The sequence below is a fragment of the Dryobates pubescens genome, chromosome Z, assembly GCF_014839835.1.
Source record: "Dryobates pubescens isolate bDryPub1 chromosome Z, bDryPub1.pri, whole genome shotgun sequence".
NCBI lineage: Eukaryota > Metazoa > Chordata > Aves > Piciformes > Picidae > Dryobates > Dryobates pubescens.
This window is the reverse complement of record NC_071657.1, coordinates 132,738,169-132,758,496: the sequence shown is the minus strand read 5'-3', so window position 1 is coordinate 132,758,496 and position 20,328 is coordinate 132,738,169. Positions and strand designations below refer to the sequence as shown.

At 40.8% G+C, this 20,328-nt stretch overlaps 1 protein-coding gene across 1 annotated transcript in view; it reads right to left on the bottom strand.

The window, feature by feature from the left end:
* Positions 1 to 20,328, bottom strand: part of PPFIA2 (PTPRF interacting protein alpha 2) — a 353,836-nt gene that overhangs the window by 92,679 nt on the left and 240,829 nt on the right. The window contains exon 6 of the mRNA XM_054178470.1: positions 12,152 to 12,226. Within this exon, the coding sequence (XP_054034445.1) occupies positions 12,152 to 12,226 (75 nt within the window). The remainder of the gene's footprint in view (positions 1 to 12,151; positions 12,227 to 20,328) is intronic.

Here is a 20,328-nt window from a genome sequence, read left to right as displayed (position 1 = left end):
TTGGACTGTTGGGTTGAGGGCATCTAATGTGAAAACACAAATGTGTTAATAAGCATATTGATTAATAAAAATGAACCTTCTAAGGCTTAAAGTTGATTTTAGTTATTGACTTATAATTAATGTAAATCTTTTATTCAAATGCAGCATGGAAGGCCTATTCATACAATGAAAAACTGATAATTGAGAGTAATAGGCATAAAATGTAATACTATGATCTTGTTGTACTGTTGAAAACCTGGCTTGAGAGCTAGTGAATACAAATGTTCTTGACAAATCATGTAATATGGAATAGAATAGAATAAAACAGAATAGAATAGAATAGAGTGGAATGGAATGGAATGGAATGGAATGGAATAGAATAGAATAGAATAGAATAGAATAGAATAGAATAGAATAGAATAGAATAGAATAGAATAGAATAGAATAGAATAGAATAGAATAGAATAGAATAGAATAGAATAGAATAGAATAGAATAGAATAGAATAGAATAATCCAGGTTGGAAGAGACCGTCAAGATCATCGTGTCCAACCTGTCAACCAATCCAACCCACCTAAACAACTAAACCATGGCACCAAGCACCCCATCCAGTCTCTTCCTAAACACCTCCAGTGATGGTGACTCCACCACTTCCATGGGCAGCCCATTCCAATGGCCAATCTCTCTTTCTGTGAAGAACTTAACATCCAGCCTAAACCTCCCCTGGTGCGCCTGAGACTGTGTCCTCTTCTTCTGCTACTGGCTGCCTGGGAGAAGAGACCAACATCCGCCTGTCTGCAACCTCCCTTCAGGTAGTTGTGGAGAGCAATATGCACAAAACTTCATGATCATTCCAAAGAAGGACATTCAACAAATGTTCAAACATCTTGTTCCAGCATATTAAGAATAAAGGATATTGGGTAGATACTTTGCATTATTATCAAGATGCATGTGCAAGAGGATTGGTCAGCACAAACAGTGAAATTATCTTGATCCGCATGAATATCTCATTTGACAGACCTGAGATGACCCTGAAGCTGCTGCAGAGAGAAAGATCATCAGCTGTGCTCTTAAACCTGAATTTATACCAGGATAAAATGGAATGCATTTCAAAGTTTAGGAATTACCAAGCAGCAGATCAAAGAGAAAGTGATGTGTCCTTTGTGATACTGTGCAATTTAAACAGTAGACATTAAAATTGTCACGGATGTCCTTTGTACAATAATTGTGAGCTCTACAATGCAAATCAGCTAAACATTCCTTTAAATGCACACTATGATCTTTATCTTAAAGTAAGACATTTACTAACACAACCTCATGACATCAGGGCCAGAGTGAGTTGTATTCCACTGGTTTGTTAAGATCCTTAAACAGTCTGCCAAATATATGACATGAAACCAAATCTGAAATTATCCCAGTGTTTAATTCCATTCTGATTATGAATAATTCCTAAGCTAAGCATACACAAATAACCTTCCAGTTTCATCAGGGAATTCTCTGGGAATTTACAGCTGTGTAGGCAAATGATAGTGAAATATGCTCTGCCATGCATCAGGCTGCTGCCACCCCTTTGTTCTCTCAGCCTGCATTTCCTTGGCTTACATCTTATCCCCTCTTTCACCCTTTATTCTGCTTTGGCTGAGGAATATGTGGTAAATAAGAAGCCCACAGAACCTGTGCTAGAAACTCAGTGCTTTTACAGCTTTTCCTGTAATTCTCTGGAATAATGCAGAGAGCAAGATCAGAAAATCCATTTTTCACTGTCTGAGACATGCTCTTCAGCTTCATGGCTCTATGTTGCAAATGGATATATTTGTTTGCTATTGTACAGAAATGTCAGGCTCGCTCTGTGCTGCCCATTCCCTCCCTGCTTGCAGGTCCAGCCTCACTTCTATTAAAAAATCTGGCATGGATCTGGGTAAGGGCATGCACTCAGCATTTAAATCCAAGCATGGTGTTATGCCACAGTGAGCAAGCCAGGATTAATACAGCGGAGCAGCATTGCTGTGATGTACCAGGACACCAGGTGTGTGGCACTCTGTGCACCTGAAGAGACGCCACTATGGCCATCAGCTGTCAAAAATCAAGCTATGCAATTGCTGTCTACAACTACCTGAAGGGAGGTTGTAGCCAGGTGAGGTTTGGTCTCTTCTCCCAGGCAACCAGCACCAGAACAAGAGGACACAGTCTCAAGCTGTGCCAGGGGAGGTTCAGACTGGATGATAGGAAGAAATTCTTCATAGAGAGATTGGCCATTGGAATGTGCTGCCCAGGTTGGTGGTGGAGTCACCATCCCTGGAGGTGTTTAGGATGAGACTGGATGGGGTTCTTGGTGTCATGGTTTAGTAGTCATGAGGTGTTGGGTGACAGGTTGGACTTGATGATCTTTGAGGTCTTTTCCAACCTTATTGATTCTATGATTCTATGAGTAGAGATTAATGTTCTTAAATGACAAGCTGAAAAATACATTGAATTTTAGAACTACTCTGCCCTGAATTCTGTGAAAATTGCTTTTGATGTCAGCCCTGCCCCTCAATATCCACAAAGGATTTTAGTGGGGTTTTTCCCCTCTGAGAACATGGCTTAGAAATAGTTAAAGATATAAAATGAAATAGCTATAGCAACTTAACTGACCATTTCTTGTGCATATATCCTTTTGACTTTGTAAAGAAGGCAATGAAGTATGTAGTATTGCTGTAGTAATTTTCAACCTGTTCAGCTGCTACGCCCCACATTGTAACTCAAATGTGTAGAGGCAGAAATTAATGCTGTGGAACATGGAGTAGGAGAAACATCCACAAAAAGGAAAACAATAAAATGTTTTGCCTCGTTGCCACATTCAAAAGTTAAAGGCAACAATAATTTTTTTGAAGAGTTAACATTTACCTAGGTGGCTAAGGTTAAAGGCAGAATGAAAAGCAATGCCATGTAGCACTTGATGGGGTGTTTGGTGCCATGGTTTAGCTGATTAGATGGTGTTGGATGATAGGTTGGACTTGATGATCTCAAAGGTCTCTTCCAACCTATTCTATTCTAGTCTAGTCTAGTCTATTAATATAACATTTCAAACCAAGATATTTTTAATTCTGTGAAACTTTGCATAAGAGATAAAATTTGGCACAATTACACAGACATCTAAAATCGAACTTCAGACCACAAAGAATCATAGAATTGTTAGGATTGGAAGGGACCTCAAGGATCAACTAGTTCCAACCCTCCTGCCATGAGCAGGGACACCTCACACTAGAGAAGGCTGCTCACAGCCACATTCAGCCTGGCTTTAAAAACCTCCAGGGATGAGGCTTCCACCACCTCCCTGGGCAAGCTGTTCCAGTGTCTCACCACCCTCATGGGGAAGAACTTTTTCTTAAAATCCAATGTGAATCTACCCATTTCTAGTTTTGTTCCATTGCCCCTAGTCCTATCACTACCTGACACCCTAAAAAGTATCTCCCCAGGTTTCTTGTAGGTCCCCTTAAGGGAGGCTCCTCAAAGCCTTCTCTTCTCCAGACTGAATAGCCCAAACTCCCTCAGTCTGTCCTCATAGTAGAGGAGCTCCAGCCCTCTAATCTTCCTCATGGCCCTTCTCTGGAAGGTCTCTCCATAGGTTGCTTAGCCTGGAGAAGAGAAGGCTCAGGGGAGACTTTATTGTTCTCTACTACTACCTGAAGGGAGGTTGTAGACAGGAGGGGGTTGGCCTCTTCTCCCAAGCAACCAGCACCAGAACAAGAGGACACAGTCTCAAGCTGTTCCAGGGGAGGCTTAGACTGGATGTTAGGAAGAAATTCTTCATAGAGAGAGTGGTTGCCCATTGGAATGTGCTGCCCATGGAGGTGGTGGAGTCACCATCACTGGAGGTGTTTAGGAGGAGACTGGATGGGGTGCTTGGTGCCATGGTTTAGTTGATTAGATAGTGTTGGATGATAGGTTGGACATGATGATCTTGAAGGTCTCTTCCAACCTGGCTTATTCTATTCTATTCTATTCCATTCCATTCTATTCTATTCTATTCTATTCTATTCTATTCTATTCTATTCTATTCTATTCTATTCTATTCTATTCTATTCTATTCTGCCCTATTCTATTCTATTCTATTCTATCCTGCCCTACCCTATCCTACCCTATCCTATCCTATCCTATCCTATCCTATCCTATCCTATCCTATCCTATCCTATCCTATCCTATCCTATAACTCAAAAAAATATTCAAAAATACCATGTAAGAGTGAGTTTGCAAAGCAGAAAAAGGTTCAATTGCACTATTGAGAAAAAAAGTAAAATAGCAAAGTGAGGCCCTACAGAAGAAAGCTGTTTCAGAGTTTTTGCAAAGCAAGTATACTTAGAGTCACCAGAAATAGGTATAATCCATCTATACTTAGCCTTCTTCAGGGAAACAAAATGTCACTGTGTTTCACCCATTTTCATCCAGGGATTTGGTACCCATCATTGCTGAGTTTCAGAGTGATGAAATACTGCATGTATTATGCATTCCAGAAATGCACATACTATCTTCCTTAGTCAACTACTCTTCCATGTTCAATATGTTTATAATACAAAATATTTAGAAAACAAAATGTTTAGGAAATAACATTTCTACTCCTCAAATCACTCAATATTATACTTACATACAAAGGCTAAGGCAAGCAAGAATCTCTTGTAACAAAAAGTGCCTTGAGCTAATAGGGCCTGAAACATCTGGGGATAAAAATAGGTTTTCACACGAGGCTAGGGACAAGTGAAGTCCCTCAGGGATCAGTACTGGAAGCTGTCTCGTTTAACATTTCTGTTGGTGACATGGACAGTGCCATTGAGGCACCCTCAGCAAGTTATCCAATGACACCAAGCTGTGTGGTGCAGCTGACATGCTGGAGGGAAGGGATCCATCCAGAGGGACCTTGACAGGCTGGAGTGGTGAGCCCCTGATGACCTCATGAGGATCAACAAGACCAAGTGCAAGGTCCTGCATCTGGGTTGGGGCAATTTCAAGCACCAGTACAGGCTGGGCAGGGACTGGCTTGAGAGCAGCCCTGAAGAAAAGGACTTGGGGGTGCTGGTGGATGAGAAGCTCAACATGAGCCAGCAGTGTGCACCTGCAGCCCAGAAAGCCAATCCCATCATTGGCTGCATCAAGAGAAGCATAGCCAGCAGGTTGAGAGAGGTGATTCCCCACCTCTACTCCACTTTGGTGAGAAACCACCTGGAGTATTGCATCCAGTTCTGGAGCCTCTATTACAAGAGTGATATGGATGTGCTGGAATGTGTCCAGAGAAGGGCCATGAGGATGATCAGAGGGCTGGAGCTCCTCTCCTATGAGGATAGACTGAGGGAGTTGAGGCTGTTCAGTCTGGAGAAGGGAAGGCTCCAAGGAGACCTCATTGTGGCCTTCCAGTACCTGAAGGGGGCTACAAGAATGGTGGGGAGGGACTTTTTAGGGTGTCAGGTAGTGATAGGACTAGGGGGCACTTGGTGCCATGGTTTAGTTGATTAGATGGTGTTGGGTGATACGTTGGAGTTGATGACCTCAAAGGTCTTTTCCAACTTGGTTAATTCTATTCTTCTCTATTCCATTCCATTCCATTCCATTCCATTCCATTCCATTCCATTCCATTCCATTCCATTCTATTCCATTCCATTCCATTCCATTCTATTCTGCAAGGGCTGGATAAAAGTAAGATGGGCAGGAGAAAATTCACATGCAATATAACCATAGCCATCCAAAAAATTACTTCTCCCCAGCATAGTACTAGCTCAATTACACATACAGCCTTGGGAAAAAGCTCCAAAGACTGGGGATTTTTTGGAAACTGTTTGTTGAGGGTTCTGGGAAACAGTGAAATCTATCAATGGAAATTGCAACAGCTGTCCTTTAGCATTGCCCAGTGCAGCAGAAATGGATTTAAAAGCTTCACCATGGGCATGGTCTATGTCAGTTGGCTCTGTGAAAGCCACTAGAGCTTCAGTTCCTGGAGCTACATGATGCTCATGCAATATCTTAGTATGTTGATTGCATGTGCTGTAGTTTACCATAATTCTAGAAAACACTCACACTTGCAACCCTAATAAGAGGATGCCAAAAGCTGTGGAACAAAAGGATTTATTTTGTCATTCATTTCAGCATTAATATCCATGAAGATAATAAATGACAGGACTAGGAAAGAAAGTTTGCAACCCACTTCTCTTGCACATGAGACTTAACTTTCTCAAACTAGTGCCAGCTTGCAGAATGTTCTTGGAGTTTGAAAATGTTAATTTACTCCCTGAAGAGCAACATGTTTGCCTTCAAAGCATTCCTAGGCAGACACTACGGTACCGCTGAGCTTTGGTCCTGGGTGTACCTCTTGCAGCTTGGCTAGTTGTCAGCTGCAAATTAGAACCTTCAGCGACAAAACTGTTTGGGTAGACCATAGTTGTGTGTGGAATCAGGTGGAAACCAGCCCCATTTTAAAAGCAGCTGAAGAATAAGCAAATGAAGCTGGGCTTTTACAGGAATTTCAGCTAAAAGCAGGAGTTTGTTTTTTTTTTTCCAGGAAGTTGTTAACAACATCTCCAATTCATCTTAGCCACAACAACCACAATGAACAGGGCATCTACCAGTTATCATAGAATACATAGAATAAACCAGGTTGGAAGAAGACCTTCAAGATCATCGCGTCCAACCCATCAACCAATCCAACACCACCTAAACAACTAACCCATGGCACCAAGCACCCCATCAAGTCTTCTCCTGAACACCTCCAATGATGGTGACTCCACTACCTCCCCAGGCAGCCCATTCCAATGGGCAATCACTCTCTCTGTATAGAACTTCTTCCTAACATCCAACAGAATCAGAATCAACCAAGTTGGAAAAGACCTCAGAGATCATCAAGTCCAACCTGTCACCCAACACCTCATGACTACTAAACCATGGCACCAAGTGCCACATCCAATCCCCTCTTGAACAGCTCCAGGGATGGTGACTCCACCACCTCCCTGGGCAGCACATTCCAATGGCTAACAACTCTCTCTGTGAAGAACTTTCTCCTTACCTCGCGCCTAAACTTCCCCTGGCACAGCTTGAGACTGTGTCCTCTTGTTCTGGTACTGGTTGCCTGGGAAAAGAGACCAACCCCCTCCTGGCTACAACCTCCCTTCAGATAGTTGTAGACCACATGAACAAATACTGGCTTCCAGTGTGAGCATAAAAGAAAAATTAGGTGATAATTCTGGGTACATCATGTGAGAACTGCCAATCAACCCCAAATATAACAAGGATCACTATGGAATTTGATTAGTGTAGACAGTTACCTTGCCCCAATCTGCATGAATATTCACCAGCAGCAATTCAGGTTGCTGCTGTGTTTAAAGGTCCCCTGTGCTGCCACTAATCAGGTGCACTAACAACAAAATATTCAATCCAATTAAAAAAACACCAACAATATATACACTTGCTGGAAGGTGTCCAGAGAAAGGCAACAAAGTTGGGGAGGGGTTTGGAGCACAAGTTCTATGAGGAGAGGCTGAGGGAGCTGGGGTTGCTTAGCCTGAAGAAGAGGAGGCTCAGGGGAGACCTTATTGCTGTCTACACTACCTGAAGGGAGGTTGTAGCCAGATGGGGGTTGGTCTCTTTTCCCAGGCAACCAGAACCAGAACAAGAAGACACAGTCTCAAGCTGTGGCAGGGAAGGTTCAGACTGGATGTTAGGAAGAAATTCTTCTTAGAGAGATTGGCTAATGGAATGTGCTGCCCAGGGAGGTGGTGGAGTCACCATCACTGGAAGTGTTTAAAATAATACTGGCTGAGGTGAAAAAGAAACTATATATATAATTCCTTCATGGTAGAAAATGGCTATCATGTTGGAATCTTTTCTGAGGTAATCCTAGAATAAAAACTTTATTTTAGAAGCTCCTCTTTATATATATATATATATATATATATAGTGTATGTAGTGTGTGTGTGTATTTATAGCATGTATATATATATAGTGGATATATAGAGAGTGTCTGTAGTGATTGGCCATTGGAATGTGCTGCCCAGGGAGTTGGTGGAGTCACCATCACTGGAAGTGTTTAGGAAGAGACTGGGTGGGATGCTTGGCACCATGGTTTAGTTGATTAGATAGTGTTAGATGATAGGTTGGACTCGATGATCTCAAAGCTCTCTTCCAACCTGGTTAAGTCTATTCTATTCTATTCTATTCTATTCTATTCTATTCTATTCTATTCTATTCTATTCTATTCTATTCTATTCTATTCTATTCTATACAAATACTAGCTACACAATCTAAATTTCTCAGCAGGTCCACCTGTCCATCTCAATTGCCCCTGCAGTTTAAAGTCAATACTATTCCCTGTCACCTATGACGTGCTTTGTAAAATGGTGTTGACAGCTGGAGCTGGAATCAGCTTTGCTAGAGTTACAGATGTTTTCACTCTCTTTGGTGTACAATGTAATATGTTACACAGACTTAAATGAGAATTACTTGCCACCTAATGTAATGTGTTACAATTTTTCTCTTTATTTTCAGGACATTTCCCATGAGTTCTCTTGAGTGTCTGCAGTTTCTCATTGCTGCTCTGTGCTAAAGCCACAGAACCTCAGAACATTAGAGGTTGGAAGGGACCTCCAGAGTTCATCCAGTCCAACTCCCCTGATGATGCAGGATCACCTAGAGTAGTCCACACAGGAATGCACCCAGGTGGGTTTTGAATGTGTCCAGAGAAGGATACTCCACAATCCCCTTGGGCAGCCTGTTCCAGTGCTCTGTCACCCTCACTGTACAGAAGTTTCTCCTCATGCTGAAGTGAAATCTTCTATGTTCAAGCCATAAGCTTTCACAGAAAGGTGCTGTCTTAACATACTAATTTCTACTACTTTTTTAAAATCTCTGAATCTCCTACTTGTTCTACATGCCTATTCACATATTATTTTAAGCAGGGAACTGATTTCCTGTCTTAATTTCATGCTTAGATGTATTCCTGAATGTGTAGTACACTCTTAGAATCAATATGAGAAAATGGATATGAAAGCAAATAGCTATTTTCTTTGGTGAGCAGACACTGAGTGACAGGAATACAGAAATTACTGGAAACCATACAGACAATTCCCATGGAAACCTTGGCCTTTTTTGCTCACACATAGTACAATAAATCTTTAAAGCTCTTTACTGCCTGTGTATTTCCTGTGGAATCTAACATAAAAATGAGCTTACATATTGCAGTTCTCTAACTTTGTATTGTTTAAATAACCCACTGGAGGTGTTTAGGAAGAGACTGGATGGGGTGCTTTGTGCCATGGTTTAGTTGATTAGAAGGTGTTGGGTGATAGGGTAGATTTGATGATCTTGGAGGTCTTTTTCCAACCTGGTTAATTCAATTCAATTCAATTCAATTCTACTTCTATTCTATTCTATTCTATTCTATTCTATTCTATTCTATTCTATTCTATTCTATTCTATTCTATTCCATTCCATTCCATTCCATTCCATTCCATTCCATTCCATCAGCTTTTTGAAAACAATCCACTCATTCTATTCCACAACTCTTCCCATCTAGCTCTTCCCCCCCCCCCACCTCCATGGCACCAAGCACCCCATCCAGTCTCTTCCTAAACACCTCCAGGGATGGTGACTCCACCACCTCCTTGGGCAGCACATTCCAATGGCCAATCACTCTCTCTATGAAAAACTTCTTCCTAACATCCAGCCTAAACCCTCCCTGCGGCAGTTTGATACTGTGTCCTCTTGTTCTGATGCTGGTTGCCTGGGAGAAGAGATCAACCCCCACCTGGCTACAACCTCCCAAACCCTTAAATATATTGTACAATCTTTATGCCTCTAAGAACATTTAGACAGGTATTTAATCAGCCAAGTATAAAATCTGAATAGAGTTTCTTGTGAAGAACTTTTGCAGCTCAAAAAGGGAAATTCTGTTAAATAATAAGGGTGCTTGGTGCCATGGTTCAGTGGGTTAGACGGTGTTGAATGATACGTTGGACTCAATGATCTTGAAGGTCTTATCCACCCTGGTTAATTCAATTCAATTCAATTCAATTCAATTCTATTCTATTCTATTCTATTCTATTCTATTCTATTCTATTCTATTCTATTCTATTCTATTCTATTCCATTCCATTCCATTCCATTCCATTCCATTCTATTCCATTCCAAGAAAATCCTAATTCAACTTAATTTCATTGTGTATGTTTTTACTCCTTACTGTAAATACAAGTTTCACTCTATTTATTTTAAACTCCAAATAGCAAGATAATGCTTTTCAGAGCTGGTCCCATGCCCAGTGAAGTGAACTTGGATTTAACTGGATCACGAAAGGGAGTGATTAGAGAAGTGCAAGGCATTTCAGTTGGCTTGACTGATCACAAGGACTGCTTTCTATATCATAGAATCATAGACTCAGTAAGGTTGGAAAAGACCTCAAAGATCATCAGGTCCAGCCTGTCACCCAAGACCTCATGAGCCACATCCAATCCCTTTTTTGAACACCTCCAGGGATGGTGACTCCACCACCTCCCTGGGCAGCACATTCCAACAGCTAACAGCTCTCTGTGAAGAACTTTCTCCTCACCTCAAGCCTAGACTTCCCCTGGTGCAGCTTGAGACTGTGTCCTCTTGTTCTCGTGCTGGTTGCCTGGGAGAAGAGACCAACCCCCACTTGGCTATAACCTCCCTTCAGGTAGTTGTAGGCAGCAATAAGGTCTCCCCTGAACCAATGCTACACAGACTGTTAAATGAGAGATATTTACCACATGCAACATAGTGTAACTAAATTATATGCACCAAGTCATTCTGGTCATTATGAAATTTATACAGGAGAGGTGGATATTTTATTTTTGTACAGATACAATGCAGTTACTTCAGAGAAGAAAGGGATAATTCAAACTATCCAATTCATAGTTTATAGAAGGTACTAATATCTTAATTGAAGATCCTTTTTTCAGGCAGTTGCTTTACAGAAGTAACTTTTCTAGCTTAATATTGGAGGGGGGGAAAAAAATCACTTTAGGATCCTGCATTTGACACTATCATACATTATTCTGAATTACAGGTATTCCAGTTTCCAGCAATTACTTGGTAGTACTGTCAAAGTTTAAGGGTGTCTGTGGCTGTTTCCACTTTCTTGATCCTGAGTAAAATGACAGTAAATGTGCATAAACCCAAACCAGCTTTAATCCAGCTGTACCGCTTCTCTAATTCATTTCTACCAATGTGAGAAGCATACCTGTTGGGAATGGCAAATGACCAGCAATTAATGACCACCAGACTCCATCATTTCTATTTTCTAACCTCCCTTGGAGGGGTGAGATTCCATTCCATATGTGTGTGCAATACAATTAGGTGTTGCTGTTCAAGGAATAGAGAACAGTCTGACCACATTAAACAAGTCTCACTAAGAAGCTTGCTCAGAATATGATTTTTACAATTGGTGGTGGTGGTGGGGCTTTTTATTTTAATTATTTTCCTCCCTTTTTTCTTTTTCCTTTTCCTTTTTCCTTTTCCCTTTCCCTTTCCCTTTTCCTTTTCCTTTTCCTTTTCCTTTTCCTTTTCCTTTTCCTTTTCCTTTTCCTTTTCCTTTTCCTTTCTTCCTTTTTCTTTTCCTTTCTTCCTTTTTCTTTTTCTTTCTTCCTTTTTCTTTTTCTTTTTCTTTTTTTTTCTTTCCTTTATTTTTATTTTTTTTAATTTTAATTTTTATTTTTCCTTTTCCATTTTCCTTTTCCCTTTTCCATTCCTTTTATTTTTTAATTTTTCCTTTTCCTTTTCCTTTTCCTTCTTTCCCTTTTCCTTTTCCTTTCCCTTTTCCTATTCATTTTCCTTTTTATTTTTTCTTTTTTTAAATTTTTCCTTTTATTTTATTTTTTTTTTAATTTTCCTTTCTTTTTTCTTCTTTTTCTTTTTCTTTTTCTTTTTCTTTTTCTTTTTCTTTTTCTTTTTCTTTTTCTTTTTCTTTTTCTTTTTCTTTTCCCTTATATTTTAATTTTTTTATTTTTTATTTTTCATTTTCTTTTCCCTTATAGTTTTTTTTTCTTTTTTTTTTTTTTCCATTTCCTTTTTCTTTTCCTTTTCCTTTTTCTCTTTCTTTTTTCTTCTTCTTCTGACAGTTTTAAGAAAAGTGACAGGGAACACATGGGACATAATATTAGAGAAACTGAATGTCAAAAGGGGAGAAAGTGTTTATGTTACCTCCTGGTTAGCAGCAGCTAGTTCTTCTTCCAGTGCAGAGACTCTTTCTAAAGAAACCCTCAGTCGTTCCCTCACCTAGAAGAAAAACCAAAATATGTGCAGTAATGTAATCTCTCTCAGTCTTTCAAGATTATACCATCTGCCATATGCACTACAGGAGTATGCCCTAACAGCCCATCTGCAGGCATGCGTGCTGCATCCTTTCATGAGACATGCTGTGAAGTAAACATTTAACCTAACTGCAGGAAGACTTAACCCATCCTTTCATGAGACATGCTGTGAAGTAAACATTTAACCTAACTACAGGAAGACTTAACCCATGAAAATGTGTTGATCTTTTAACTGCTGCACTGCTGTTCCACGGTTTGCCTGTAGTTTTGTGGAATACACAGCACATGCAAATATCCTAAGACCACATTAGGGGGAAAAAAAGAGTAGAATGTTGTTTAGAGGCAATATTTGCAACAGATGAGGTGAAAAATACATTTCACAGAATCACAGAATGTTAGCAGTTTGAAAGGCCTTCCAGAGAGCAAGTCCACCCCCCCCGCCACAGCAGGATCACTTAAGGCAGGCTGCACAGAAATGCATCCAGGAAGGTTTTGAAAGTCTCCAGGGAAGGAGACTCCCCAACCCCTCTGGGAAGCCTGTTCCAGTGCTTTGTCACCCACACCATAAAGAAGTGTCTCCTTGTATTGAGGTGGAATCTCCTGTGTTTTAGCTGGTACCTGCGGTTCCTTGCCCTATTATTTGGCACCACTGAAACGAGACCTTCACCTTTATCTTGACACCCAACCCTCAGATATTTATAGACATTGATTAGATCCCGTCTCAGCCTTCTCTTCTCAAGATTAAAAGCCCCAGGTCTCACTGTCTCTTCACAGGAGAGGTGTTCCAGTCCCCCAGTTATCTTCTTAGTTTCCCATCAGACTCTATCCAGCAGGTCTCTGTCCCTCTTGAACCGGGGAGCCCAAAACTGGACACAGTAATCCAAGTGTGGTCTCACCAGGGCAGAGTAGAGGGGGGGAAGAACCCCCCTAAACCTGCTGGCCACACTTTTCTTGATGCACACAGAATACCATTATCCCTCTTGCCTAGAAGGGCACATTGCTGTCTCATGGGGAATTTGGTGACCACTAGGACTCCAAGGTCTTTTTCCATGGAGCTGCTTTGCAGCAGGACAACCTCCAGTCTGTCCTTGTGCCTGGTGTTATTCCTTCCCATCTGTAAATGTTCTAAGCCCCCTCCACGGAAGATCACAGAATCACAGATAACAGATCTGTTGATATTAATTGAATGTGACAAATTCATTGACAAAAAATAACTTTAAGCATTGCCTTTAGGCACACATACTCAGAGGGTTTTTCAATATATCATCTTGCAGTTTGTTTGGGGTTTGCCAACAAAGAAACCAAAATTAAAGCATCCTACACAAGGTATGTTCTCACAAGTAGAAAAAGCTGTCTTTGCACCAGTCTTATAAGTGACCTGTTCCAAGGATGTCTATTATCTGCTTCACTGTTATTATTACTACTGTAAATATCAGTAAATACTAAGGATTACCAAATAGTAATTTATTACCTATGAAGGCATATGCAATATTGAGTGTTCTGGCTCAACATTAGCTCATGTAGCAATACACCACCTAACCTGGCAATGTAGACACCAGTGTCCCAACAGGGTCAAATGCATATCAGACTCAAAGTGATCTTCAGTGCTATGTGCAGGTGACTCTCTTGACTATAAAGGGTCTCTGTGAAAACTACTCTCCTAATTAACTTAACTTCATCAGGCAACTCAAATCAAATGAGTTTGTAACTTGGCTAACCAATCAGCACTACCTGGTCAACTCAGCTCAACTCAACTCAACTCAACTCAACTCAACTCAACTCAACTCAACTCAACTCAACTCAACTCAACTCAACTCATTCTATTCTATTCTATTCTATTCTATTCTATTCTATTCTATTCTATTCTATTCTATTCTATTCTATTCTATTCTATTCTATTCTATCCCATCCCATCCCATCCCATCCCATCCCATCCCATCCCATCCCATCCCATCCCATCCCATCCCATTCTATCTCTCTATACATGGTCCAACAGTAGTACTGCAGCAAAGCTGTCTGAGCTGATGATCCAAGGATGTTTAAGGCTGTTAGCAATGTTTGTAGGGAAAGTTAGCATATTCTTTAGACTAAGCTTGAAAGCAAAGCAAACAAAAAAAATCATTCTTTCATGTGTAATGCAACATTGTACATATTTATGTACTCAAAATTGTCTTTGCACCCTTGACAAATACAGGAGACCCTCAAAAATGTGGTGTGTGTCCTAATGCTTTCATATTTGTTTCAGTGATATCTCTTAGCCTAATAAATATTACCTTTCCTTACATATCTCTTTTCCATTGCTAATGATAAAAATGTTGCAAATAAACTCATTGCCTCCCAAGAAAGGCTTAGACTTTGCTTGATGGAAATGATGGAGCAAAACTGTAACATAGCATGTTCAGTAAACTGCAACTAAAAAACATATTCAGAAAATGAACACTAAAAAGCCTTTGTAAGAAGTGCAAATGTAGTTGTTTATGCAGTACTTGGAGGGTTTTGTTCCCCTTCACATGCATCAGCTTTATTAAAAGAAAAACTGAAAAGGCATTTTATGTACTCACAGAAACTCCTGGAGTGCTCTCAGGTAACTAACATTTTACTATACAATAAAAAATATTGCTAGCCTTGACAGAACAGACATCCCAAGTGATTTGCTCAAAGGAGCAAGAGAAAAGTGAGTTGAAGAGTGTTCATGTGTAAGAATCACGAAGACATTCTCAAGACTAGAAAGAATCCTCAGGTTTTTTTGTCCAATTTACAATGTATTAAATTCTCCCTATTCCTTCACACAACAAAAAAATGCAGCTGTTGATGTTCCTGAAACTGTGTTGTAGGTTAAATGGACATTCCCTGTAGGTTGTGACTATGCAATCAAGAGCTAAAATGCAGTAACTGCCTGCTCCTGTTCCTTACCTGATGCAAATGAAGTTTAAGCCACCTTGAAGAGGCAGTGACTGAGCCACCTCTGAGTGGCAGTGATGAGAGTGAAAATCACTGCAAATGCTCATGACCCACACAGACTGCTTCAACTACTTTCATATGACAGAACACAGTGAAAATATGCAATGGAACCCCAAATGTTTCTGCTATTTATCAACTTCTTTCACTATTTTTCTTCACAGATGTAGGTCAACGTCTTTATTCATAAAGCTTTCTTTCCAAAATGAATGAAAACATCCTCATACAACTTCAGATTTATTGTAGTGACCTGAGCCATCACCACAGTCATTTCATATAATTTTTTGAGCACTCAACTACAGCACACTTGGAAAATGTAAAATTAATTGGAAATATTATATTTACTCATTCTAATTTACTCAGAAATTCCATCCAATTTTATTTTCCATAGACATGCTTCACAGCAAACATACAATGCATCAATTATTCTGCCTGTAACTGAAAAACTTCAATTGTTTAAACAGCTGAGAAAGTATTTTCTGCTTCATGGGCCTTTCCTTCTTCCTATTTTTCAAATCATATTCTGGTTGAGAACCAGTTATACTTCCCTAGTTCTTAGCCTGGAGAACAGGATGTTCAGGGGAGACCTTATTGCTATCTACAACTACATGAAGGGAGGCTGTAGCCTGGTCTCTTCTCCCAGGCAACCAGCACCAGAACAAGAGGACACAGTCTCAAGCTGTGCCAGGGGAGGTTTAGGCTGGATGCTAGGAAGAAGTTCCTCGCAGAAAGAGAGATTGGCCATTGGAATGGGCTTTGCAGGGAGGTGGTGGAGTCACCATCACTGGAGGTGTTTAGGAAGAGACTGGATGGGGTGCTTGGTGCCATGGTTTATTTGATTAGATGGTGTTGGATGATAGGTTGGACTCTATGATCTTGAAGGTCTTTTCCAACCTGGTTAATTCTATTCTATTCTATTCTATTCCATTCTATTCTATTCTATTCTATTCTATTCTATTCTATTCTGTCCTGTCCTGTCCTGTCCTGTCCTGTCCTGTCCTGTCCTGTCCATTCATTTGCGATCTATTCTAAGGGCTGTTTGATGACCTGCTTCCCTAACCAGACAGTCAAAAAGCCTAAGGCAGTGAGTCCATTAGCTGACACATCTATCCTCTCTCTCTATCCTACCATACTCTTTGCCTTCCCAGACATTTCCCCAATTCTTCTGTGGATTCCAAAACTCTCTATCTGTATCCAGCTTCTCTAACCACCATTTCCATCCCTCATTATCTCTCAATTATTGAAGTCCGTGTTCTGCCAGTGAGGGGTATAGTCCTGTCTTTAAAAAGCCTGATACCATTGAATTGTTTCACTTGTAAGAGACTTTTAAGACCCTTTGAGATGGGGAACAAGGCTGGTGAGGGTTTTGGAGCACAAGCCCTATGAGGAGAGGCTAAGGGAGCTGGGGTTGCTTAGCCTGGAGAAGAGGAGGCTCAGGGGAGACCTTCTTGCTGTCTACAACTGCCTGAAGGGTGGTTGTAGTCAGGTGGGAGTTGGTCTCTTCTGCCAGGGAACCAGCACCAGAACAAGAGGACACAGTCTCAAGCTGTGCCAGGGGAGGTTTATGCTGGATGTTAGGAAGAAATTCTTCAGAGGAAGAAAGATTGGCCATTAGAATGGGCTGCCCAGGGAGGTGGTGGATTCACCATCACTGGAGGTGTTTAAAAAGAGCCTGGCTGAGGCACTTGGTGCCATGGTTTAATTGATTAGATGGTGTTGGGTGATAGGTTGGACTCGATGATCTCAAAGGTTTTTTTCCAACCTGGTTAATTCTATACTCTGTATCTTTAAGATCATTAAGTCCGAACTTCAACCTAAGACCACCATGGCCATTAAACCATATCCCAAAGTCCAAACGTTTCCTGAACACCTCCCGGCATGGAGACTCCACCACCTCCCTGGGCAGTCTGTTCCAATACCTGACCACACTTCCCATAAATCTTTCCTTATATCCAGTCTAAACCTTCTCTGGCACAATTTCAGTCTATGTCTTCTTGCTCTGTCACTTGATACTAGGAAGAATAGACTCACTCCCACTTCACCAATTTCTCAATGGGAATTTCATCTTAGATGTAAAAACTATATGGTTATGTGGTCCTGCTCTGGCAGGGAGGTTGGACTCGATCTCTGGAGGTCCCTTCCAACCCCTAACATCCTGTGATCCTGTGAACTACATGGCCAAATGACAATCATCTGCTGAAAGACAAGATGACTGAGAGAAAATTCCCAAGATGGCAGTCCTTAATAGCTGAAATGAAACACAAGTTGATAGCTTTACTTTCTCCTAAGTTTCTTGAAAACTCCATGGATTCAAGCCTAAGTGTTTCAGAAATGGCATTGCATGATGAAAGAAAAGAAAATCAATCAATCAATCTATGTCTAACAGTGGCATTCATCTCAGATTGTGTTAGAATTTGCCAACCATCTAGGCCATGTTACTGAGGAGGTCACAACCCCAAGTGGAGCTGGAATCAGAAGAATGATCCTTCATCTTTACACATTGTAGAACTGAATCCTAGCAGGTTTTATACAGACATTTTAATGTGACATTTCAGGGAGAAAAAAAAAAAGCCAAACCAGGTAGAGGATTAATGTATTCAATCTGAATACCTTTTACAGTTGTATTTTATTCTTAGCCTATTGTCAGTAACAACACGGAACAGCAAGACGCTGACCAAACACCCGAAAGCTGTTTCCTTTGCCTTGCCTTTCCTTGCCTCCCTTCTATGCACACAGTTAATGCAGTGCCTTTTCAAAATGAGCTAAACCAAAACTGCAGCCTGATGGCCCTCATTTGTTCTTTGAATATAGGGGTTGTTGAAGGAACTGAAAGAAACTGCCTTGGTACAGAAGGCATCTTTTTCCCTTTCACCTAACCAGGGAACAGATAATTCAGTTTCACATTTGCCATGGTGACTTTGGAAATGCTGCAACTAATTCTTCATGTTCAGCCATATACATAGCACTGTTAAAGCTGAGGGAAACCTTTGGTCCTGCAAGTGAAAAAGGGAAGTGCTACAGCAGCACTCTGATCTGAAGCAGAAATCTGCTCTGCATTACAGCCCAGAAACTGTAATCTTATTCCTCACTTGAAAATGTCTTTCTCAGTCTTTGAATGATTTCAGACTAAACTCAGTGAAAAACACAAAAGCTGAATAATGATTTCAGGTTTCATCATTCACATTCTAGGAATCAATCCAGACTACAAATGCCATATAAATGTATGCAGTATACACACACTTTGAGAGATCTTTCACTCTGAGCAATATTTACCAGTTAATAATTGGACTAGACTAGACTAGACTAGACTAGAATAGAATTAACCAGGTTGGAAAAGACCTTCAAGATCATCAAGTCCAACCTGTCACCCAACACCATCTAATCAACTAAACCATGGCACCAAGTGCCTCAGCCTGTCTCTTCTTAAACATTTCCAGTGATGGTGACTCCCTGGGCAGCACATTCCAATGGCCAATCTCTCTTTCTGTGAAGAATTTCTTCCTAACATCCAGCCTAAACCTCCCCAGGTGCAGCTTGAGACTGTCCTCTTGTTCTGTTTGTATTGTTTTCCTCAGCTTTGTAAGACTGTATTGAATAACCTTTGAATTGAAATATGAGGCAACAGCCAAAGCCTCTAAAAAAGCTGTGTACAAATGCATTGTGAAGAATTTTAATTGAATTCCCTCTTCAAATTTATGTTACAGCAAACCAAACTAAACCAAACTCAAAACCATCTCCATTTCTGAGAGGTGCAGGAAAGGGTATTGAGAGTGGTCACTATCTGGACAGAGAAAAAGGAGCTGGGAAAAAATGCAGACTGCTTTTAACTGACAATTTGCTGGTTTTCCTATGATGAATGCAAATTAATGAATAGAATAGAGGAGAATAGAGGAGAAAGAAGAGCAGAGCAGTGGAGCAAAGAGAAGAAGAGAAGAGAAGAGAAGAGAAGAGAAGAGAAGAGAAGAGAAGAGAAGAGAAGAGAAGAGAAGAGAAGAGAAGAGAAGAGAAGAGAAGAGAAGAGAAGAGAAGAGAAGAGAAGAGAAGAGAAGAGAAGAGAAGAGAAGAGAAGAGAAGAGAAGAGAAGAGAAGAGAAGAGAAGAGAAGAGAAGAGAAGAGAAGAGAAGAGAAGAGAAGAGAAGAGAAGAGAAGAGAAGAGAAGAGAAGAGAAGAGGAGAAGAGAAGAGAAGAGAAGAGAAGAGAATAGAATTGACCAGGTTGGAAAAGACCTCAAAGATCGAGTCCAACCTATCACCCAACACCATCTAATCAACTAAACCATGGCACCAAGCACACCATCCAGTCTCTCCCTAAACACCTCCAGTGATGGTGACTGCACCACCTCCCTGGGCAGCACATTCCAATGGGCAATCACTCTCTGTGAGAAGAACGTCCTCCTAACATCCAGACTAAACCTCCCCTGGTGCAGCTTGAGACTGCGTCCTCTTGTTCTGGTACTGGTTGCCTGGGAGAAGAGACCAATCCCCACCTGGCTACAACCTCCCTTCAAGTAGTTGTAGACAGCAAGAAGGTCTCCTCTGAGCCTCCTCTTCTCCAGGCTAAGCTAATGTTTATAATACTACATGGTTTTCTCTTTTGTAGAAATCAAAGAAAGTAAATGAGTTCACAGAAGTAAGCATTATCTTAGTTGAGATTGTGTTTATCACCTTCAGAAATAACATACTACTTAAATTTCATATACTTCTGTTTTCTTGTGAACTAGATACTTTTACTAAGTAAGACTTCACAAAGGAAGACTGATCAGATGTCACCTAATCTATCAGAACATGCCATAACATGCACTTTTAGAGGGTGGATTCCCACCACTGTGCCACAGATAGAGCAGAAAATGGTTGCTCTCTCCATGTTAGAGGCTGTAACCAATGCATGCCTGGATGTCTGGGCATTGTTATGGCTTTTAAATGCCAGCACATTGCCCTGAAATGCAACACAGTCACTGCCATGTTAGCACTCATGTTGGTGCAGAATATCGCCCATTTTCCCCTGTCTCCTAGCAACCACTTCCCACTTTTTCCTTGCTGTCAAATTCTTTCTCCATTCTCTCCAAATCTGCAGCCCACAAGGAGCTTTTAAAGAACACTTGCACATGCT